Source organism: Schistocerca nitens, chromosome 7, assembly GCF_023898315.1.
Source record: "Schistocerca nitens isolate TAMUIC-IGC-003100 chromosome 7, iqSchNite1.1, whole genome shotgun sequence".
NCBI classification, from domain to species: domain Eukaryota; kingdom Metazoa; phylum Arthropoda; class Insecta; order Orthoptera; family Acrididae; genus Schistocerca; species Schistocerca nitens.
Window position 1 is genome coordinate 155,344,447 of NC_064620.1, and position 24,245 is coordinate 155,368,691.

The 24,245-nt window shown below is 41.0% G+C and overlaps 1 protein-coding gene across 4 annotated transcripts in view; it reads left to right on the plus strand.

Annotated features, from left to right (window-relative positions):
• Positions 1-24,245, plus strand: part of LOC126194828 (glutathione synthetase-like) — a 157,792-nt gene that overhangs the window by 6,778 nt on the left and 126,769 nt on the right. For all 4 annotated transcript variants that reach the window (XM_049933159.1, XM_049933158.1, XM_049933160.1 and 1 more), the window contains exons 2-3: positions 6,200-6,315; positions 9,900-10,083. In XM_049933159.1, the coding sequence (XP_049789116.1) occupies positions 6,216-6,315; positions 9,900-10,083 (284 nt within the window). In that variant the 5' untranslated portion in view covers positions 6,200-6,215. The remainder of the gene's footprint in view (positions 1-6,199; positions 6,316-9,899; positions 10,084-24,245) is intronic.

Below are 24,245 nucleotides of genomic sequence, written 5' to 3' on the forward strand. Positions count from 1 at the left end.
CTCAAGGCTACAGCCATTAGGCTACAACTGTCTACCATGATAATGATGTGCAACTTCCACTTCCTGACAAGTCAAGGCATATGCTGTCAAGAGACAGAAGAACTATTGCATCCATTAACCCTCCCCTTTTTCCTGTCCTGCGCATTGAGAATAAAAACAATAGAGGGCAATGGATTTTAATCTGTGTCTAATGAATACTGGTAATCCAATATGTTTTATTGTCACTCATGGAGCTTTTCGTGCATTTATCAATCTGGTCCGAGTCTCACTTCTGTGACACAATGTCCTGCCCAAAGCAATGTGTGCAACAGTGATGATTACCCTATCATTTTATTATCGATCCCACAGTCAAGGCCTAATGACGAACTACCAAGGCAGTACCCCACGGAAATCTGTTAGGGAAGCATGTTTCCCTGAAGTGTTTGTTGCAATATCCCAAGAGAAAGACACCCAAAAGATAGTACAAGAAGCAACAAATCTGATTACCCATGTAGCTCAGAATACAATATTATACTTTCCAGATCATCTTGATGCAAATATGTACCATGGTGATCTTAAGAAATAGTAAAAGCCATCAGAAACAGACAAAGGGCATTAAAATGAGGAGCCTTTCATCCCCTAATTGTTCCATTTTCTATACACAACTACAAGGTAAAGCACATCATTTAATCAAATGACAGAAATGGGAATATGGGAACAAAGTGTTGCTTCAGTGAATACCCATAAAACCAATGCCCAGGTATGAGCAAAACTATAACATATCAATGGGATTTCTTTACCATCTGAAATACGTGGAGTTGGACTGAGGAGTACTTCATAACAACCAGATACCTAAATTTCTAGTGACATACTACACTAAAGTGATAGCTTCAGAAAAAAATTCACTCATATTTTAATAGAACATAGTACAGTGGAACCTCGCTTAACAAGCATCTCCCATAACATGCAGTGTCCATAACAGGCAAAACGAATTGTAAAAACATGAGTTGCGTAACGAGTGACGATGTATTAGTGTGATGTCACTAGCTGTTTGCGCACGGTGAGGGGAAATGTTCAACGATACGAACACTTTTCGTTGTCTGTAGTGGCATATGAACAATGTCTTTAGTATGTGCTTGCTGCAGTCTGGGTTTAGCGCTCTTCCTGCTACCATCTTAGTGCAGCTTGTGAACACACATTTTTCTAAACTTGTGTTCACACAGTGTTTTTGTGTGCAAATTTTAATAACCTTCGTCAAAATGTCCCCAAAGATAAAGCCTCAAGATGATGAACATAAGAGAAAGAAAATGACCTAAGAAATGAAACGTAAAATAATTGAAAAAGTCGAATGTGGTGTGAGCATTGCTGATTTAGCACGCACATGCAATCAGCCTACATCAACTATTTGCACTATCCTCAAGAGGAAGTTCAAGATTAAGGAGATAGATGCTTCAAAGGGAGTCTCAAGAGCATCAAAACAACAGTTTTGTATTCTTAACAATGTTGAAAGGTAGCTCCAAAAACCAATTGCAGAGTGACATTATTAACAGGACAATCATTTATGTGAAGTCAAGAATGATTTTCGCCGACCTCGTTAAGACAACACCAGGATCATCAGCAGCCGAAGAAGTGTTTAAGGGAAGGTTCGACAAGTTTAAGAGAAGAGCCAGACTCCACAGCATTGTGAGGCACAGTGAAGCAGCCAGCTCCGACACAAAGGCAGCAGAGAACTTCATTAGCAACTTTAAGATGCCCGTAGGTTCTGAGGTTTAACTGCCACAAAAGGTTTTTAATTGTAATGAGACTTGTCTATTCTGGAAAAAGATGCCAAAGGGTACCTTTATAACGGCAGAGGAGATTGCATTGCCTGGTCACAAGCCAATGAAGAACAGTCTCGCACTGCTATTCTGTGCCAATGCAAACTATGATTTTTAAATGAAACCACTGCTTGTTTACCATTCATAAACTCCATGAGACTTCAAGAAGTATAAAGTCCAGAAGAGCAGGTTAAATATGATGTGGAGGTCCAACAACAAAGCTTGGGTGACTTGATCTTTTTGTGATTGGGTCAATGCAATGTTTGGCCCTTCGCTGAAAAAATATTTGCTTGAGATGAATCAATTCATCAAGATCCAATTTCTGCCTCCAACACCACTCCATTACTTCAGCCTAAGGACCAGCAGATTATTTCTATCTTTAGGAAACTACACTAAAGCACTCTTCAAGCATTGCTTTAAGTCAACTGAAGCTATCGATCTCATTATCAGAGAGTTTTGGGAATATCGCTTCCACATCTTTACCTGTGTCAAGATGATCAAAAAAGCATGGGAAGAGGAACGAGATTGTGTGTTTTGCCGAGAAGAGAGTACTAGAGGTGGATAAGAATGATATTGATGAGCTTGTGGAAGATCACAGCCAAGAAATGAACACTGAAGAGTTTTTGGAGTTGTAGTGTGTTTCACAGCAGTTCGTTGTGGAGAGGAGGAGGAGGAGGAGGTGCTTACAGTAAAGTGCAATCTTCTGGTGCAATAAGACGACTGCTGAAAGCATGGGAATTGGTTGCATCGTACATTGAAAATAATCACCCCAATAAAGCAGTGGCTACAAAGGCTACAAATTTGTCGATAATGCTGTCTCATTTTTGCCAGGTGTTGAAGCATCGGCAGAAACAAATGACTTCCTAGTAAAAAAGAATTAGTTATGTATCATGAGTAATAAAGTACATAATAGTGTATGTATAATTTTCTTTAAATAAATGGCATGAATAAGATAAAACTTCTAAAACTTTGTCTGCAGGGAATGCATTGTCATATTTTACATTAATTTATACGGGATAAATTGTTTTACTTAGCAAGTGTTTCACACCACGAGTCAGATTCTGGAGTAAATTATGCTTGTTATTTGAGGTTCCGCTGTGTTTTTTTTTTTTTTAAACACCCCTGTTACAGACTGGGAATTCACTAGAACAATGCAAGAATACCACTTCAGGCTTAAATACCATATGCAATCAAATACATAACCACTTTAGTGACTATAAAAAACAAAGTAACCAAATGCTGGTTTATGAAGTTTGGCAAGGAGGAGTTTTTCTCACCCAGTGGATAGGAAGCATCATTTTATCAGTATTGAAACCTCATAAACAAATACAGACAACTACAGACTAATCAGTTTAACAGTGATCCCATCGAACTCAAGGAAGGGATGGTAAGCCAGACTTTGCTTATGTGTGGAAAAAATTCACATTCATCATTTCAGTATGGATTTTATGAAGATTCAGATCCAGAACTGACCCCCTTTTACGAATGTCATCTCCTGTCAGCAAGACCTTCATACTTAGATGACACTTGATAGTGGTCTTCCTTGACTTCAAAAGGCTTATGATCCCAAGGCTTTTGATACAATTTGGCAACAAAACATCAAAGCAACATTACTTGGATGGGGATTCAGAGGCAGCCTACCAAGTTTTATTGAAAAAATTATTATCCATTTGAGTTGGTTGGTACCACCCTTAGTAATCAACCTGTACAGTAAGATGGGGTTCTACATGGGTTGGTCTTCAGGACTACCTTCTTCACAGTTGCCATAAATGTTGGTTTTGTAGGTCAACAACTTCTGTTTGTACCACAGTTCTGATCCAATATGCTCAGCAGAACCCCATCTTAAACAAGCCCTTCATAAGACATGAATATGGGACCAAAGTCATGGTTGTATTTCTCACATACAAAATCCTGGGTCATTCACGTCTACAGAATTCATCATGCACTTCTTCAGAATTTGATGCTCCCACTTATACCCCAAATTGTGTTTGGATGAATAACAGATGGAAATTGTAGACTTTCGCTTTAAAGGAATGCTGTTCACCCACAAATTGACATTGTTACCCCACTTAAAGCAGCACAAGACAACTTGTATGTGGAAGTTAAATTCCCTGTGCTTCCTTGGAAAGACTGTGTTGGGAGCAGATCGGGAGACTCTAGTCATGTTTTACTTATCATTGATTTTTACGCGAATAGGCTATGGCTGTGTTGCTTACAGGTCAGTAGCACCTTCTGTTCTGATTCTTCTAGACCCCATACACTACAGTGGAGTCTACACTGCAGCTTTCTGCATGAGCCCTGTCAGTAGTCCCCTTGTTGAAGCAGGTATTCCACCTTTAAAGGTACATGGGCAGTAACACTTATCATGCTCCACCACATTTCAGATACTAAACTCAAATCTTGTCTTCCCATACTTGAAGTCTAAGCTGTATTAATTTTCCTTGGCATCCGTAACACATTGAATGACCTTATCTTTTACTTGGAGGACCTCTGTCTGCAAACTCCCTCCTGTTGCTCAACTTTCATTGATGTGTGTACTACATTGTCTTTTATCGATACTATTTCTCGTGACAGTGTCACAGCTCTTGATCTGACTCTATCCATATTACCCACAAAGTTCTTCTATTGGCTCATTAATTATGATAATAAAGGGAGTAATAACCACACCTTTGAGTCCCTCATAACCCTATCATCATCATCGTCATAATTGTACCACCACAACCACCGCCTCCATAGCGTAACAGTAGTATTACTGCCTACCACACAGGGGGCCCGGGTTCGATTCCCGGCAGGGGACTGGGTGTTGTGTTGTCCTTCATCATAATTTTCATCATCATTGACTTGCAAGTCGCCGAAGCGGCGTCAACTAAAAAGGACTTGCAATACGGCGGCCTAACTCCCCCGAATGCCGTATGATCATTTCCATTTTACCACCACCACTACCATTAATGTTTACGAATAGCATGTATGTTACCAATGTGATATTATTCTTTCCATATAACTATTGCTGTAGGCCAGTTTTTTTTTAATATCTTTTTGTCTCTCTACTGTTGTATAATTGTGTTGTTCCATGGTGCTGTCTTTATAAGGTGTTGTATCTAGTATAAAGAATTTTTAATTGATGGCTATTCTATGTTACTCATTCATGACCATGTATATACTAACAACACTGTGACCATTTTTAAGCAATGAACAATTAATCAAACTAGTCATTGTCAGCTATTTAACATCCACTGCTGGATAAAGGCTTCCTCCAGACTTCTCTATGGATTACAGTGTATGCATAGGTCTTGCTGGTTTTCTGATTTAGTGTACTGAGTAGGTTGGCATCTGTCTTTTCTTATATCTTGAAACCTAGCAAAGAACTTCCATCTATTTGTCTGCATCCTTGCTGTGCCCACCCTTCATTTCTTTTTCATTACAACCATAATTACATCTTCTACTCCAGTCTATTTCTCTCTCTCTCTCTCTCTCTCTCTCTCTCTCTCTCTCTGCATCTCTCCATTGCTATTTGAGTTCCTACCCATGTATACAGTACATCATCTACATATCAGAACCAGTATTTAATGTTTGCACTCAAAGGTTCTGTTTTTGTTTCCTGTGAGGACTGGGTTATGGCCATTGGTTGAGCTAACAAAATTTTATTATGTATAACATTGACATCAGTACACACACACACACACACACACACACACACACACACACACACACACACACACACACACACACATTGTGTTGGAAACCCTGGAAATTGACAAACATCTAGCCCACAGCCCTGATTTAATATTAAATAACCAAGTAATAGCTCAACGCTTCCTCTTCTAAACTTCACTCGATCTTCTTTTTCCAATGATTTGCATATTGTCTGGTCCATTCTATTTCTCCATTTTTCCTGTATTTATTTTATTCTGATCATCTATTTACTCCAAGTATGCTGTTGTTAAATGGTCAATTTTCTCTTTTTACTCTGTTTCTGTATTGCCTTCCATATGTAATACCTCTTGAAGGTATTCTTCTGTACTCTTGTCACATACTAATTTTATTTTATAGGGATTGTAATTTAATTTAAATTGTTGTATAGGCACTGTTTATTTGAGTTTAATGTTAATCTTTTTTATTTGTTTCCTTTGTATATATTTACTGCTTGGCTTTGATATTTTTAATTGCATTACCATTGCACTGTCAAAGATGAAATTTACTCTGTATTCATAACTCACTCTTGACTGTAACATTTTTGCAATTTTGTTCACGATACTGCACCTTCTTTGATTACAATACTCAGTCTGTTGATGGCCTTGTAAGCTGAAAACCACCTAAGTAAAATAACACTATAGAACATACACAATATGTGCTTTTCACTTAGATCATTTCATTAGTTAACATACTAAGACATAACTTCTTAGTTCCAGAGGCTTAACAATGGCTGTCAGAAGATTGGAACCCTGTGTGCAGTTGCCTCTTGATGAGAAGACTTTAAAAGAAGTAGTGACATCTGCACGGGACTGGGCTCTGATGCATGGTAAAACAGAACACAAGATAGAACAAAATTTACCTCTGTGCAGAACATAGAATAAGCAATCCTATGATCCTTTTTGTACTCCCATTTTCAAATCCTCTTAGATCCCAGGTAGGGAGATTCAGGTGCTAATTGCCGTAAGCCGTTTGTATGTTGGCTGTGTACAGATTTAACACACTGGAAGGAGGTGATGAATAATAGCATTGGCTGTGTACTACTTTCTTGCTTGGCAGTTTGTTATTTCCTGATAGTTCTAAGTAGTCATGGACAGAAAAAAGGGGCTTGTTCATAAAAATGGCAAGAAATTCCTCTCTGGTTAGAAACACACACAATTAAGAGCTCCACAAGTGCCTCAGTATTATTGCCACTACTATTGCATATTATATTGTATTAATGATGTGCCAGGCAAGGTGCAGTCTAAAACCATTCTCAATGCAGATGACTCAACAATAATTTTCTGCCCTAAAGTTGAGCAAAGTGTTAATCTACCATACTGAGCAGAAACTTGGGGAACTAGACATGGATGAAAAATAGTGGTTTGAAACTAAACTGTGCATAAATTGCTTTTTGCCACAAAACAATCAGCACAATGTAGAAGTGAAATAAATTATATGAGCAAAAAGCTGGACACCGAAAACAGTGTCAAACCAATAAACCTCCAGTTCCTTAAAAAATTGAACTTGCATAGGGCAAATGAAAGTGGCCTGAATGAGTGGATACAATTTGTGGGAGCATTATTGGAAGATGAAAAGACTTCGGCTATTTCCAACAGAATGGAGCAACTGCCCATACAGCAGGCTGAATCTTGGAGCACATTTACACAATCTGCAATCCTGACAGTTGTTAGCAGAGGTCCGTCTTGTTGCGGTCCTAGCTGGCCATCCAAGTCACCTGATCTGTCAGTGTGTGATTACTTTGTGGTGGGGGAGCCTCAACTCTAAGGTGTATCACAACAACCCTAATAGTCTTCAAGAACGGCAGTGGAACATTTCAGATGAAATTGCAGCAATTCCAGCAGTCCAGCCTCGATCTGCCTTCAGCAACTTGCTGACCAGAGCCCAAAAGTGCCAGGAGATGAATGGTGGTAACTTTCAACATCCGCTATAGCCAGGTTAGCACTATATTTCCTACCCTTTGCTGTGTTTCTTTGTACCCTGGAACTGTGTTCTCCGGGTCACTTTTATTTGCCCCACTCTGGATAAAGCAGCTTCAAAACTATGATTACATTATAAATGAGTCAGTGTGTGAAGTATTTGATGTTAAGCATGCAAGTGAGGAAAGTTTAGAAAAGGTTTGAAATTATGTATTAAGTTTGTTGGAAGCCACTAATTGTTCTCTTTTTCAAATATCGAAAGAATATAGTTTGGGTATTTGCTCATGATGAGTTACAGTGCCTCAAGGTGTGCACAGTCGGTTTCTAACAGTAATAATTGTCTTACTGTCTTAAACCTTGAACATAATACCCGCTTAGAGTAATCATGAGGGCATTGTAAATGTTTATTTTCAGTCAGTAGGATCAATAGAAATGTTCGATGTATGCTTTTGGCCTTGGCCAGTGATGTAATGTTAGTGGCTACTGTCGTGATGCCTTTTGGTGCATATATTCAGTTACATTGTTTTTTGGAAAGCCAATGAATTTGAAAGCAATTAGGTTGGAATGTGACAGTTTGGTTGTAGAGAAGCGAGCAACTCTGATACTTAAAAAAAAAAGATCTAGCTGTTGTGACAGACTGATCTGTACATTAGCCCATATGAAAAAATCGGCAGTAACCTCATATTACATTTGCCATATTGTTTACAGCATTTGTCTCATGTTTCCTATGTCGGTGGTCAAAGCCGATGAGTTGTATTGAACATTTCTCTACATCTGAAGTCAGTAATTATATAAAATATTGAAAATGATATTTTTCCCACTGGAAGCTGTTAGAGAGGCAACCAGCAACTGGTATGATGCACCATGAACTATGAACTGTGTTTGCCATTTAGTAATAGAGGTTTCTTGGTGTATTAGTAAATAGCAAATATCGCGTGATGTTATCTTAACTTGTCAGACTTTGCCATTACATGCTGCTTGATGATACTGAACTGCAGCATACAATGTCCTTTGAAAACTGTATTACCTTCTCTTTTCTTTGCCACATAGTCCAGTACTCTTTTATTGTTGCTTTTAGCCTTCGGTTTAGTGTAGCTTTTCAAGAGCTTGTCATATGTGTTGAAATCTCTGATGTGACAATCATAATAAACATTGTCTGGTGTGTTGCCATCATACATTGTGATGACGCTTTAGGTTTTAGAATTCGCTTTCACTGCTTATGTCGCCTCTTCTCGAACTTACTGTATCATTGCAGGGTGGTGTTCCTCATTAACATCATAATTATGTGGTAGTGTTACAGCAGTATCTGTTTCTAACTGGTGATAATATTTTTGATCTATATATTCTACACCAGGACCATCTTCACAAGGAAGAGTTTGTTGTAACTTCATGTCAACCAATTGCAATACATTTGCAAAGTTGATTACCAATTGCCGACCCATCTGACGCTTCACTACACAAATAACTTTACAACATGCAACATCGCACAAACACTGCACTGTCTCTATTGGTATTGACTGGCATATTGTCGGGCAAAGGCCAAATTCAGTATGGAATACTCAGCGGCCACTGTTGGATGACTGCAGGGGTTTTCAGATAAACAGATATCAGTTGTGCAATAAGAGACCTTTAAACAGTCACGCACAGGAATTTGTTGTAAGTGTGTTTGTTTGTTTGAGCCCAAATACTTTCCTTGCGAGTGATAAATGGCTAATTTATGAATTGTGGGTGTTAGAAGTCCCAGAAAAGATTTTTCTAACTGTGATCACTTGTAGTTTTCACATCAGCTTCAGTTGTCTACCAAACTAAAGTCTGTGACAGTATTATGAAAAGGATGGGTTGCTACTCACTATGTTGTGGAGAAGGTGAGTTGCAGACATGCACAACAAAAGACTACTAAACAAGTAAGCTTTCAGACAAAAAGGCTTTGAACACACACACACACACACACACACACACACACACACACACACACACACACACACACACACACACACACCTCACAGCAGGTATGTGTGTGTGTGTGTGTGTGTGTGTGTGTGTTGTCTACTTTCAGAGGAGGTCATTTGGCCGAAAGCTTACTTGTTCAGTTGTCTTTCTGTTGTCTATCTGCGTCTTAGTTTCTCTACTATATGGTGAGTATCAATCTATCCTTTCTATAATATTGTCGTTATTCCATCCTGGATTTTTCATCGTTTGTTTTAAACTAATGTCTGTCTTTTATAGTGTGTTAGCAATAATCAGTGTGGAATACCGTAACATCTCTGGATGCAATACTGCAAGCACCATATGTAATAACAATTAGTTTTTAGTCATGCTACAAGAAAATGATAAACTTAATTGCTAAATTTGTGCACATCAGTGGACATTCAGATATTTCGTAAAAACCTCCATAGCCAAATATGTATTTTCAGTTGAATGTTTGGCTAGTTTATTAATGCACTTTCCTTTAATTCGTGTTTGCACATGAAATTATTATGTTTAATGCCCACAGGTGCATGTATGCGTTCAAAGACAAACTATAATGAGGATATTTTACAATTTGCTCCATTTGCTCTCCTACCGTCAGTGTTTCCTAGAAAAGAATTTGAGAGAGCTGTCAATATTCAGCCAATTCTGAATGAATTAATGCATAAAGTAGCTCATGATCATGAGTTCCTTACATCAAGTCTAAAAAGGTGAGCTTTAAATTGTATCCAAACTGTGATTGTATGATAAAACATATTTATGACCTTTAATATTTCAGCACATGAAAGTGACTCTCATATTCTAAATGAAGGAAATCATAAAATGAGTGGGAAGATTAATGCTACAATCATAGAAATGAAGTACAATGAATATGCATTGTAATGAATGCTTAAAATGAACATCAGTAAAAGCATATGATAAACGTAGTTGTAATCATGTTAAAGTTTGGAATAAGAGTAGTAAGCAAACTGATGGACATACATTTCAGTTTTTGAGCTACTATAAGTTTACAGAAGAGCAGTAAAACAAGTAAAATTTGTATATTTATTAAGAGAATCATGGAAGACTTATAAATATTATGTTGGTGTAGATTAGTCAACTGCATTTCTAGTCATAGCATTGTTCTGATAATGTGTAGAATATTATTTACTTTTCAGCAAGAATTAGATGCATAAATATTTGAGTCAGGCTTAACAAGCAAATAAAAATGAGATTTAAATGAGCAATGTTCTATGATTTGGCAAGGCCAACTGGTTACCTGGCTGTAGCAGGAACTAATTTGGTCATGCAGCTAGTTACAGTCACTTTCCAATTCAGAGTGGTGTGCACTGTCACCTGCAGTGTGAGCACGAAAGGTGATTGTGGAAAAATACTTTTGCAAGGCAGCCATATCAACTTGCAGTTAACATAATTAATTTTCCAGACAATTAGAACAAAAAGGTGATTAGTGCTGATGAAGGCAACCATTGACAAGTGAAATTTACGTCAATTTGTGCACATTATGGAAGGAGAGTCACAGTGCCTCAAAATGCTAAGGATGAATATTTTATTGATGATACAGATAACTGCATTATTAGACTGAAATTTATGTGACATTAGGAACAATACAAAGGAATTCTAAATTTGAAAACATTTCTCAGTTTCTGTAGCAAAAAACTGGACTTTCAGGCTAGCAAAATAATTCTGTGAAAAACTGGCTTATTTAGACAAACTGCGGATTTATACAAACTACGCTGTGAATAAAGTTTGCAAAGTGACAGTTTACAAAGAGTATACCGTATTTACTCGAAACTAAGCCGCACTCGAATCTAAGCCGCACCTGAAATTTGAGACTTGAAATTCAAGGGGGGAGAGAAGTTTTAGGCCACACCTCCAAATCGAAACAAAGTTGGCCCATTGTAATATGAGAAACAATTTAGGTCGAATGAATGACGATACAGCTACAGTAGTTTGGTTCGAGTCATAAGCTAAGCAGTTAAGCTTTACCAGGTAGCCATTGCTATGCGTCAGGCACTCCGTCCATATCTATACGGGTACCCTTCCTTTTTCACGTGCTTCGTCTGGTTTGCATTGATTGCTTATTTTTCTTTGATCTGATCAGTGCCGTTCTCTTTGTTATAGGTGTTTACATCACTCTAAGCTGAAAATACATTATTGTACTGTGTCATGCATTGTATGTCGCATTCTGGTAATGAGTGTTTACGACCTGTCGTCACTAGTGGCATGGCTTGCTTTTGTGCACGCTACCACCGCTTACAATTTTAAAAAAAGAGAGGAATCGTCTCATTAGCGAAACAATGGCAAGAGACTGCTATCTTTTGTTACTTACACTGCTGCTTTCTTTGATAATGATCAGCAAGAACCAAATAATAGACTGCGTATGATAGATGATGTTCTGAACGAGAGTTTAGCGAAAATTTTTCTTTGTTTGAAAATCTTTGCAGACGCATCTTTAGTACATTACATTCTGCACAGAAATTAGAGCCATCTTAGATATAAAAATCTAGTCAATTGCCGTGCTTCATTTCTGACTGTATCACTATTAGGCATAAGAATAATACGAATATAAACATGACATGATACGTATAGTCTTCCGCGTTTCCTGTTGTCTCACTCTAGTTTCGTAGTTTATTAGGCTGACAGGATCTAAATGAGATAGCAGCAAACACGAAAAAATACATGGCAAAACGTTTATATTCGTATTATTCTTATGGTGAAGAGAAAACTGCATGTGATTCACAATTCATAAAAGTTCCTATTAGCAACCATCTCTTCTCACAGGTAGGAAAAAATTCAGAACGTAGAGTTCGCCATATTGACAAACATCCCAAACAGTCTTGCCAGTCAGATTTTCGTAGTACATTGAAATGCTGCTACATTCGAAGATGAACAATAAGAAATTTGTATTTACTTCGATGGATAATGTATGAAAATGCAGTTGTCAAAACTCGGGGCGGAGAAAAAAGCTAGTCTTCCACCTTTTTTTTTTTAATTTATTTACTGACGCAGAGGTTTTGGTGCCAGTATTTATCTTTGTGCCTGCAAAGCATGCCTGTGTAGCGCTACATATATTCGACGCAGAAGTTAGTTGTGGCGGCACCTCCCAACATTTTTCAGAACTTCCGCTTACTTTGCACTCGATTCTAAGCCGCAGGCAGTTTTTTGGATTACAAAAACCAGAAAAAAAGTGCGGCTTAGATTCGAGTAAATACGGTAGTCAGGCAGTGTTTCATTGTCGGGGTGCAGGGTTTCAGTTCGTGACTTCTCTGTTACTGTAAGAGGAAAGCTTTGGACTAACATGTAGAACTGGGCAGAAAAAAAAGTACAGAAAGACAAAGAAAGCCAAACTTTCAGCATTAATTAAGGAGCACTAATCTTTTCCTCTATAGTCCATTGACAAAATTTTGATAGAAAATGGTTCCCTTCCTTCTGCTGCCATATCATCTGTGCCTAAATCCTACAGAACTGGACTGAAATCTTGCAAAGAATAAGATTTGTAGTCATGATATATCAAGCTGTGTCGCTGATGGTTTTGTTGGTATTAATGTATGTCATGTCTCGCATAGCCTTGGTACAAGCCTTTTTTGCATAGTGGCGACTTAAGTGTAAGTGTCACACCTTTTATATTCAAGAAGCTCTTTACTCATCCTCACAAGGCTGAACGTACCTCCTGCAGACCTTTCTATTGGAGAAAAAATTGATGTGGTCACAGGGAATTGATTTACCAGTAGACCATGCAATCAGTTTGCTTACACTGTTGTGGTATTAGTTTGCACCGTTGTAACATTGAAGTCTTTAAAGTTTGTGTATCAGGCCCAAAAAAAGTGAATGTAAACTACTGGAGGAGAGACGTTTTGACAGATAAAGAAACCGAAAATATACTATCAGTAGGCATAAATCTGAATGAAGGTTTGGGATTATTGTCCAGAACTGAAACGTGAACTACAGGTCACTAGAGACATCTGTGGAAAATAACATCATCACCCAGGAAAGTAGTTTAACATTTGCTGCCAGCTGAGTGTCCTGAGTGGCAAAAGTGAGATATACTGTTGCCCAGTTTCTGTTATTGTTATTGATAGGCACTTCACTCAGGGATGCGTACAGACTTACAGTGCACAATACAGTTCCACTTGTAAGAATAGTGGAATGTATGCTGTTGCTGCCTCCTCTCCCTGCTTTTCAGGCTTACACATGGTGGTGTTGTCACCCTGGTCAGGTAACCAGTTTGCCTTGCTGAACGACAACTGTTAATGCTGTATTTACATTTGTGTAATAACATGCTAGTACAGTTACCAAGAACCATGTTCATGTGCACATTTGAGATGACCCTACCCTCCTCCTCCTCCTCCTCCTCCTCCTCCTCCTCCTCCTCATAATAATAACAGTAATAATAATAATGTTCATGCTCCTGCTCTGTTTATTTCTGTTGCTTGTTTTCTCATACATCAGGTGTCTCCCCAAGTATTATGTAAGGGAATACCTCCTAGATATGGGTGGTTCTGAGAAAATGAAATATTCAGGCGGACCTTAAATAAATTAACCCACCAGTAGACAGCAGCACTTTCAGTATCGAATACATATGGGGATAAACCCGATACAGTTACAAGCAGACACAGACAAAGATGGCAATCATTGATTTGGCTATCTCACAGCATTGTGGAAAGCAAGGAAAAGTTAGCACATAAATCATCTCTTTACAGCAAACTATTTGCATCAATGATGTATCCTCCTGGAACTAAATTTTCCAGAATTAAAATAATCCCCCATTCTGATCACCAGGTGAGACATCGCAGATGTGTTTGATAATAGAAACCAAGCAAAAATAAAGTTATAGGAAAAAAAAAAAATATATAAAAGGTGGTAACATGAGATGTTAGATCATTGAGTTTTTGGTAAATTGGAGAACAAAATAGGAGATGACAAGACTAAAAATAGGTTAGAAATGAATGGAATTGATGGGAAGATAAAGGGGATTTCTGTGGTGGCAATTTCTGTGCATCAGGCAATTAAAACAAAAGAACTGAAATTGGTATAGTATTGTCAAAGTACTTGGGTAAGAGTCAAAAGTGACTTACTATATAGTGGCAGGGTAATGCTAATTAAATTCAAAGCAGAACTAGTAGATTTAGCTGCCAATTAAGTATATATGCCAATATCTGAACATAGTGGCAATGAGATGAGAGTTTATGAACAACTTCAAGAGGTTCAGCAATATTTGCACGATGGAGATAATATTATTATTATGGACTATTGAAACCCCGTGGTTGGATGTGCACAAGAAACTGGAGTAACGGATTATGGATTAAGAATTAGAAATCAGAGGACAGACTTTTTGAATTTGCATAAAAAATACCCAAGATGATATACATAAAAAAAGGCACAGGATGCTATCAATTTGACTACATTATTGTCAGAAATGAAACAAAGAAAGGTTATAGAAATTCTGTGAAGTTCAACTCCAAGACGATGTTCGTTAAACAACAAACCACTATTCGGAAAATCAAATGGCAATAATAACTCCATCAAAGGACACAATTTGCCTCACAAAATGAATCCATGAAGCTATGGGAAATGATCACTTAATAATATTAACAGCACAAAGAAAAAGTGAACTGGAACACAGGAGACTGAGAAACAAAGTTAAGAGAGAAAACAAAAATAAAAAAAATCATCATCATCATCATTTAAGACTGGTTATGCCTTTCAGCGTTCAGTCTGGAGCATAGCCCCCCTTATAAAATTCCTCCATGATCCCCTATTCAGTGCTAACATTGGTGCCTCTTCTGATGTTAAACCTATTACTTCAAAATCATTCTTAACCGAATCCAGGTACCTTCTCCTTTGTCTGCTCCGACTCCTCCTACCCTCTACTGCTGAACCCATGAGTCTCTTGGGTAACCTTGCTTCTCCCATGCGTGTAACATGACCCCACCATCTAAGCCTGTTCGCCCTTACTGCTACATCTATAGAGTTCATTCCCAGTTTTTCTTCGATTTCCTCATTGTGGACACCCTCCTGCCATTGTTCCCATCTACTAGTACCTGCAATCATCCTAGCTACTTCCATGTCCGTAACCTCAACCTTGTTGATAAGGTAACCTGAATCCACCCAGCTTTCGCTCCCATACAACAAAGTTGGTCAAAAGATTGAATGGTGCACAGATAACTTAGTCTTGGTACTGACTTCCTTCTTGCAGAAGAGAGTAGATTGTAGCTGAGCGCTCACTGCATTAGCTTTGCTACACCTCGCTTCCAGTTCTTTCACTATGTTGCCATCTTGTGAGAATATGCATCCTAAGTACTTGAAACCGTCCACCTGTTCTAACTTTGTCCCTCCTATTTGGCACTCAATCCGTTTATATTTCTTTCCCACCGACATTACTTTCGTTTGAGATGCTAATCTTCATACCATAGTCCTTACGTTTCTGATCTAGCTCTGAAATATTACTTTGCAAACTTTCAATCGAATCTGCCATCACAACTAAGTCATCCGCATATGCAAGACTGCTTATTTTGTGTTCACATATCTTAATCTCACCCAGCCAGTCTATTGTTTTCAACATATGATCCATAAATAATATGAACAACAGTGGAGACAGGTTGCAGCCTTGTCTTACCCCTGAAACTACTCTGAACCATGAACTCAATTTACCGTCAACTCTAACTGCTGCCTGACTATCGATGTAAAGACCTTTAATTGCTTGCAAAAGTTTGCCTCCTATTCCATAATCTCGTAGAACAGACAATAACTTCATTCCTAGGAACCCGGTCATATGCCTTTTCTAGATCTATAAAGCATAGATACAATTCCCTGTTCCACTCATAACACTTCTCCATTATTTGCCGTAAGCTAAAGATCTGGTCCTGACAACCTCTAAGAGGCCTAAACCCACACTGATTTTCATCCAGTTGGTCCTCAACTTCTAACCTCCCCCTCACTTGTGGACCTTAATGACAGTGAAAAATTAAACCACTTGTACCTAATGGAAATTTGGGAAAAGCAATCGTCACCGAAGTTAATTTGTCGGTAAAGGGGGAGGAAAGGGTTACATCTAAATGAAAGGAAAAATGCAAATGAAACTGGTGGAAATTAATTTTGAAAAGGGGTAAAGTAAATAAAGAAAGTAAATGTGCGGCCGTTATGTTAACAGTTAACTAGCGGTAATTAGATATTTGAGATTTGGGGGAAATTACGGTTGCCAGTCCTAAGGACAATTACTATAGTAACTAAAAAGAAAGGTTATTACACATATAATTAGAACTAGAAGTGTGGCAACTGAAGGTTGACACGTGTAGTGTGAAAACTGAAAGTTTGTCAGAAGTAATAAATTTTGCTACACTCTGACTTAATTTAGCAAAAGAATTAATAAAACCAGAAAATCGAAAGTTAATTTAGTGACTGAAGTTAATAGTGAGCTTTCTTTCTGAAGCACATCGAAATTCAGTAAAATACAGTTAGTCTTGGACTACCTCAACAATTATTTCGAAAGCTACTTGAATCTACGCAATTTAGAAATACGAGATTTAACTTTGAACTTGAATTAAATGATTCTGAACAATTAACAATAGTAAAATTTAGTACGTACCAAGCTGAGCTGCAGTCACAGGTAAGCTAAAATACGGTAACAAAACTCGCACTCTTAATTTGTCCTTGTGTAATCTAAATATTGTAGCCAGCTATGAATACCTTAACTGAACTTTGAAATTAAAGCAGTGAAATCGAATGATGCTGGCGTTTGAATTTCAACGACACTCGGGTTCATTCCGGAAAAGGAAGGGACCCTGCTTGGTAATGCAATTGGGACAATGAGCAACAAACGTTCATGCTAAGTTGCTGTAATTTTGTGATGCAACAATTTTAAAAGTTTGAAAAGCTGAGGTCTGCCATACAGTTATAAAACTTTACGTGCTTCCAGTCTTCCCTGTTGGTTGATTGAAGGTTTGAAGCTGTCGATCGAGGAGGTGGCGACAGTCACTCATTGTCGGCCGTCGCTGTTGCAGAAGCTGGATGTTGGCGCGCCTACTTCTCGACACGGTCACCAGACGAAACGGGCTCTTGATGTGCGCCAGCTAATGCTTCCCGTCCGCGACACCATGTCAGAAACTATCATCGCAAGTTGAGCGCAATTACATGCTGCCAAACCCCGAAAGCGCGGCAACTCACGGGAGCTTCACACAGCACACCTGCTCCACTGCACCACCCCAGCCAGACTCTCCCTCTGCCCGCGCTCCACGCGACAGAGTTAACAGTACCAAAGATCCTAAACTCTTTGGTTCTCCTCACGACCTATCGATGTATTCGTTCGATAGCATAGTTTTCCCTAGTCAAGACCCAGCGTAAAAATACAAATAATATTCACAAAACAAACCAATTATAAATGCATAAATATATATATACAAACAGTAAAACAATAACAATATATAAAGACACAGAAATGTCATATCTTCAGGTAACAAAATAAGGAAAAAAATTTATAGTGTAGCAGATGGAAATAGGATGATATGCATTTCCGGCGTTACAAACTAATACTCGCACTTTCCTTTCAACAATACCGAGAATATTTTACCCACAACGCTGATTAAAGAGATACCTCTGTAGTTGTTACAATTTTTTCTGTTTCCATGTTTAAAGATTGGTGTGATTACTGCTTTTGTCCAGTCTGATGGAACCTGTCCCAACTCCCAGGCCAATTTACTTATCCTGTGTAGCCATTTATGACCTGACATTCCACTGTATTTGATGAGTTCAGACTTAATTTCATCCTCCCCAGCTGCTTTATTGCACTGCAGTCTATTGACCATTTTCTCCACTTCCTCAAATGTGATCCTATTTCCATCATCAATCCTATCCCATTCTACCTCGAAATCTGAAACATTACTGATCGTATTTTCACCTACATTGAGCAAATCTTCAAAATATTCCCTCCATCTGCCCAAGGCATCCACAGGATTCACCAACAGTTTTCCTGACCTGTCCAAAATACTTGTCATTTCCTTCTTACCCCCCTTTCGAAGACTGCTAATTACACTCCAGAATGGTTTTCCAGCAGCTTGACCCATAGTCTCCAACCTGTTTACAAAGTCCTCCCAAGATTTCTTCTTGGATGCTGCAATTATCTGTTTGGTTTTGTTTCTTTCTTCAACATAACTTTCTCTGTCTACCTGAGTTCTAGTATGTAGCCATTTTTGATATGCCTTCTTTTTCCTTTTACAGGCTGCCTTGACTGTGTCATTCCACCAAGCTGTTTGCTTCATCCTACTTTTACGCACTACTGTTCCAAGACATTCTTTAGCCACTTCTAGTACTGTGTCCCTGTACCTTGTCCATTCCTTTTCCAATGACTGTAATTGACTGCATTCAACTAACTGGTACCTTTCTGAGATTGCTGTTATGTACTTGTGCCTGATTTCCTTATCCTGAAGTTTCTCCACTCTTATCCTCCTACATATGGACCTGACTTCCTGCACTTTCGGCCTCTCAATCCCAATTTCACTGCAGATTAAATAATGATCAGCATCATCAAAGAATCCCCTGAATACACGTGTGTCCCTCACAGCCTTCCTGAATTCCTGATCTGTTATTATATAGTCAATGACAGATCTGGTTCCCCTGCCTTCCCAAGTATGCTGGTGAATGTTCTTATGTTTAAAAAAGGAGTTTGTGATTACTAAGCCCATACTGGCACAGAAATCCAAGAGTTGTTTCCCGTTCCTGTTGGCCTCCATATCCTCTCCAAATTTACCCATAACCTTTTCATACCCTTCAGTTCAATTTCCAATCCTGGCGCTAAAATCACCCATGATCAAAACACTGTCCTTGTCCTTTACTCTAACAACTACATCACTGAGTGCCTCATAAAACTATCCATCTTATCCCTTCACAATGCGAATGTACTGACACAATCCTAATTTTCTTGCTAGACACTGTCAAATCTATCCACATCAGTCGTTCGTTTACATACCTTATTGAAACTACGCTGGGTTCCATTTCTTTCCTGATGTAAAGCCCTACACCCCATTGTGCTATTCCTGCTTTGACTCCTGACAGGTAGACCTTGTATTCTCCCACTTCCTCTTCTTTCTCACCCCCTTACCTGAATGTCACTAACAGCTAAAACGTCCAGCCCCATCTTACTTGCAGCCTCTGCCAGCTCTACCTTCTTCCCAGAGTAGCCTTCATTGATATTAATAGCTCCCCATCTCATTACCATTTGTTTACCAAGTCATATCTTAGGGGTCCCTGGTTTGTCAGTTAGAGGTGGGACTCCGTCACCTCCAAAGGTCCCCCCAGGGGGTCCACAACTCTTTTGTGGATACGTGTGTAGCGAGCACGGGACCCCGAGCTAATGTGGCCTTCCTTCCTTTCTGGGCTGCATACCTTCCCTTTCCGCATCCTTCCCCATCCCCCATCTTCGCCCCCCCTCCCCCCCCATCTCTGGCTCTTTCCTTCCCTTTCTCCCCCTCTGGGAGTATGGTTTGTGCCTACGTCCGGAGACGGACGCTCGTAAATGTACCGCATTCTTCGCCTTCCTTGCTTGTATGTCTTCATCCTTCCTTTGTCCTTCTCTTTTCCTTACCTCTTCTCTTTACCCTTTTCTCCGCTGCGGCGTTTGAGACCTCTCTTCTTTCCTTTCCCTTTCTCTTTCTTCCTCCCTGTGCGTGTCTGAAGGCCGACCCACGCATTTTTGTGTGTAGCCGGTGACGGGGTAACGCGTAATTCCCCGCCCCGGGTAGACAGGTAGGACACGTACGTACCCCCTGGTAACGGCCAGGCCCAGGGAGGGGTGATTACCCGAGCTAATACCTTCCGAAAGTGCCGATTGGTCCCTCCGTCCGTTTGTCGGGAGGTGTGACCTGAGGTGTGAACAATCACCTAAGGCGGGAGTGCCCTCAGAGAGGGCCCCCACAGGGGAGGAGTGCGCCATCGGAGACGCCGGTAATCATGGAGGATTCTTCCGCAATGGTTTCCTCACCTTCCACTATGTCTGCTCACAAGCGTAAGTTCACTGAGTCTCAGCCACAGTCAGTTCTTCCATCGTTGCCACAGTTCCTTGTTGTTTCTCGGTCTGACGCAGGTCACGACTTCTCCACGGTCAACCCTTTCATTATTCAGAAAGGTGTCAACGCAATTGCAGGTCCTGTAAAGTCTTGTTCCAGATTACGGAATGGCACCTTGTTGTTAGAAACAGTCAGTGCCCTCCAAGCACAAAAATTGCTGCGTACTTCACTGCTCCACACCTTCCCTGTCCGGGTTGAACCGCACCGCACTTTAAATTCCTCGCTTGGAGTCGTTTATACACGCTCCCTCGATGGATTGTCTGACGAAGAAATTCAGCAATACCTGTCTGACCAGGGTGTAACGGCTGTTCATAGAGTTATGAAAAGGGTTGACACGAACCTCATTCCAACCCGCACTGTCTTCTTGACATTTGACAAAGTTCAACTCCCATCAAAAATCAAAGCAGGCTATGAGATAATTTCCGTTTGCCCTTACGTCCCAAACCCTACGCGTTGCTATCGGTGTCAGCGGTTCAATCACACCAGCCAGTCCTGTTACAATCCGGCCAAATGTGTTACGTGTGGCAAGGATGCCCATGAGGGTGCTTGTCCACCTCCATCCCCTCGCTGCATCAACTGTATGGGTGACACGCTGCTTCCTCTCGTGATTGCCCCGTTTTTAAGGACGAAAAGCTCATCCAGGAAATCAGAGTGAAGGAAAAGGTGTCGACCTTTGCTGCTCGAAAATTATTCGCCAGTCGACAGCCCACCGTGCCTCAGACAGGAAAATACAGCACTGTCCTTGCTTCTCCTCGGCCAACAAAGGAGGCGGCCACGCAGACTTGCGACCTCACCTTTAGTACCACGGTCGTCAGATCGGCCAGCGCAAAGATCGCCTGTTCAACCTCACCACTTTCGCCTGCCCACTCTATGGCTCACCCTTCATCAGGTTCTGCTAAATCTCGAGCCCAAAAGTCAGACACCAAGACTTCGAAAAAAGAGCATACTCGTGAAGATTTTTTACGTACCCCAACTTCACAACCATCGGTTCCTCCTTCTTCTAAACATCATAATTCCAAGAAGGCTACAAAGAAACCCAGTTCATCTCCTTCTCCGCCAAGGAGTGTCCCATCTACAGCACCAACTGGCGGAAATCGCCCTCGGCCGTCTTCTGTATCGCTGAGGCGCACTGCTGGCGGCCGATCAACTGGCTGATCGCTGGTGGCAGGAGCTGCTCCTGAACAACCTATGGATCAGGATCTTCTGCCTTCGGCTGAATGCCATTCCATGCTGTCGGTCGCAAGCTCTGAGCAGTCGTTGAGTTGACAGCAACTTTGGTCACATTCCTCCATTTTCTGTTCACCCTATGTCCATTATCCACTGGAATATCCACGGCATTCGAGCCAATCGGGATGAATTGTCGATTCTCTTACGATCCAAAGCTGCGTCCCATGACCGCTTTGTTCTTCCTCATTTTCAGTCCGTCCGATATGATCTCCCCTCTGTTGAAGGCACTCCAGCCCATGGAGGACTCAAGATTCTTTTCCATGATACTCTCCATTATCACCCAATCCACTTAAACACTTCCTTCCAAGCTGTCGCCATCCGTCTTTCTCTTTCTGGATACACATTCTCTCTTTGTACTGTATACATTCCATCGTCCACACCAATGGCACGAGCTGATCTCCTTCATCTTCTTGGTCAGCTTCCACCCCCCTATTTGCTGGTTGGGGACTTCAATGCCCACCACCCGCTTTGGGGATCTCCACATCCTTGTCCACGTGGCTCACTATTGCTAGACTTCTTCCACCAAGCGGATCTAGTTTGCCTCAACACTGGGGTCCCCACATTTTTGTCTGCCTCCACGACAAATTTATCTCATTTAGACCTTGCGGTCGGTACTCTTCCGCTAGCTCGGCGCTTCAAATGGTTCACCCTTGATGATACACACTCGAGTGACCACTTTCCATGTGTCCTTCGACTGCAGCCTCAACTGCCATATATGCGCCCGCGACGCTGGAAGTTTGCCCAAGCCGATTGGACACTTTTTTCTTCTCTAGCGACATTCGATGACCGTCACTTTCCCAGCGTTGACGATGAGGTCACACATATTACCGACGTTATTCTTACAGCTGCGGAACGTTAAATACCATGCACCTCCGAATTGCCCCGGCGCCCCCCCAGTTCCTTGGTGGAACGAGGCATGCCGTGACGCAATACGTGAGCGGCGACGTGCTCTTCGCATTTTCCGCCACCATCCGACGTTGGCCAACTGTATCCGCTATAAGCAGTTCCGTGCGCGATGCCGTCGCGTCATCTGCAATAGCAAAAAGGCAAGCTGGAAATTCTTTATTAGTTCATTTAACACCTTCACTCCCTCCTCGGAAGTTTGGAGTTGGCTTCGACGGTTCTCAGGCGCACCTAGTTTCTCCCCGGTCTCTGGGCTCACTGTCGCGCATGATACATTAGTGGACCCCGTCGCAATTTCTAACTCATTGGGTCAGCACTTTGCTGAGATTTCGAGCTCTTCAAATTACCCGCCAGCGTTTCTCCTGAAGAAACGTGCAGCGGAAGTACGACATCTTGCTTTCTCCTCTCAAAATCGCGAAAGCTACAATACTTTTTTCTCCATGCGGGAACTCCAACATGCACTCTCTTCTTCTCGCTCCTCCGCCCCAGGACCGGATGGTATCCATGTCCAAATGTTGCTGCATTTATCAACCCATAGTCTGCGTTACCTCCTTCGCCTTTATAATCGAATTTGGACCGACAGTACTTTTCCCAGACGATGGCGGGAAGCTATCGTCGTTCCCGTTCCGAAACCTGGAAAGGACAAACATCTCCCCTCTAGCTATCGCCCCATTTCTCTCACGAGTAGTGTCTGTAAGGTTTTGGAGCGTATGGTGAATTACCATTTAGCTTGGTGGCTGGAATCCCGCAGTCTTTTAACACCTGCCCAATGCGGGTTCCGAAAGCATCGTTCTGCAGTTGACCATCTTGTTGCTCTCTCCACTTATATCATGAACAATTTTCTCCGGAAACGCCAAACGGTAGCAATATTTTTTGATCTGGAGAGAGCATACGATACCTGTTGGAGGACAGGCATCCTCCGCACACTGTTCTCATGGGGCTTTCGAGGCCGACTGCCCCTTTTTCTTCGCGAATTTATGGCAGAGCGCACATTTAGGGTGCGGGTGAACACTACTGTCCCGTACTTTCTCCCAAGAAAACGGGGTACCCCATGGCTCCGTGCTGAGTGTGGTACTGTTTGCCATTGCCATAAATCCAATTATGGATTGTCTCCTTCCTGATGTCTCGGACTCCCTCTTTGTGGACGATTTTGCGATCTACTACAGCTCTCAACGGACCAGCCTTCTTGAACGACGTCTTCAAGGATGTCTCGATCGCCTCCACTCTTGGAGCATCGAAACCGGCTTCCGTTTTTCTCCCAGTAAGACTGTTTGTGTTAATTTTTGGCGACGTAAGGAGTTTCTTCCACCCTCCTTACATCTAGGACCTGCCAACCTTCCGTTTTCAGACGTCGCTAAATTCTTGGGTCTTATGTTTGACAGAAAACTGTGCTGGTCCTCCCACGTTTCCTATCTTTCGGCTCGCTGTCTGCGATCCCTCAACACCCTCCGTGTCCTGAATGGTACCTCCTGGGGAGCGGACCGAGTGGTCCTTCTCCGCCTCTATCGCGCCTTAGTGCGCTCGAAATTGGACTATGGAAGCATAGTCTACTCCTCTGCTCGGCCGTCTATTCTTCGGCGTCTCGACTCTATCCACCACCGTGGATTACGTTTAGTGTCTGGAGCTTTTTACACCAGCCCTGTGGGAAGCCTTTATGCTGAGACTGCTGAACCTCCGCTGTCCAA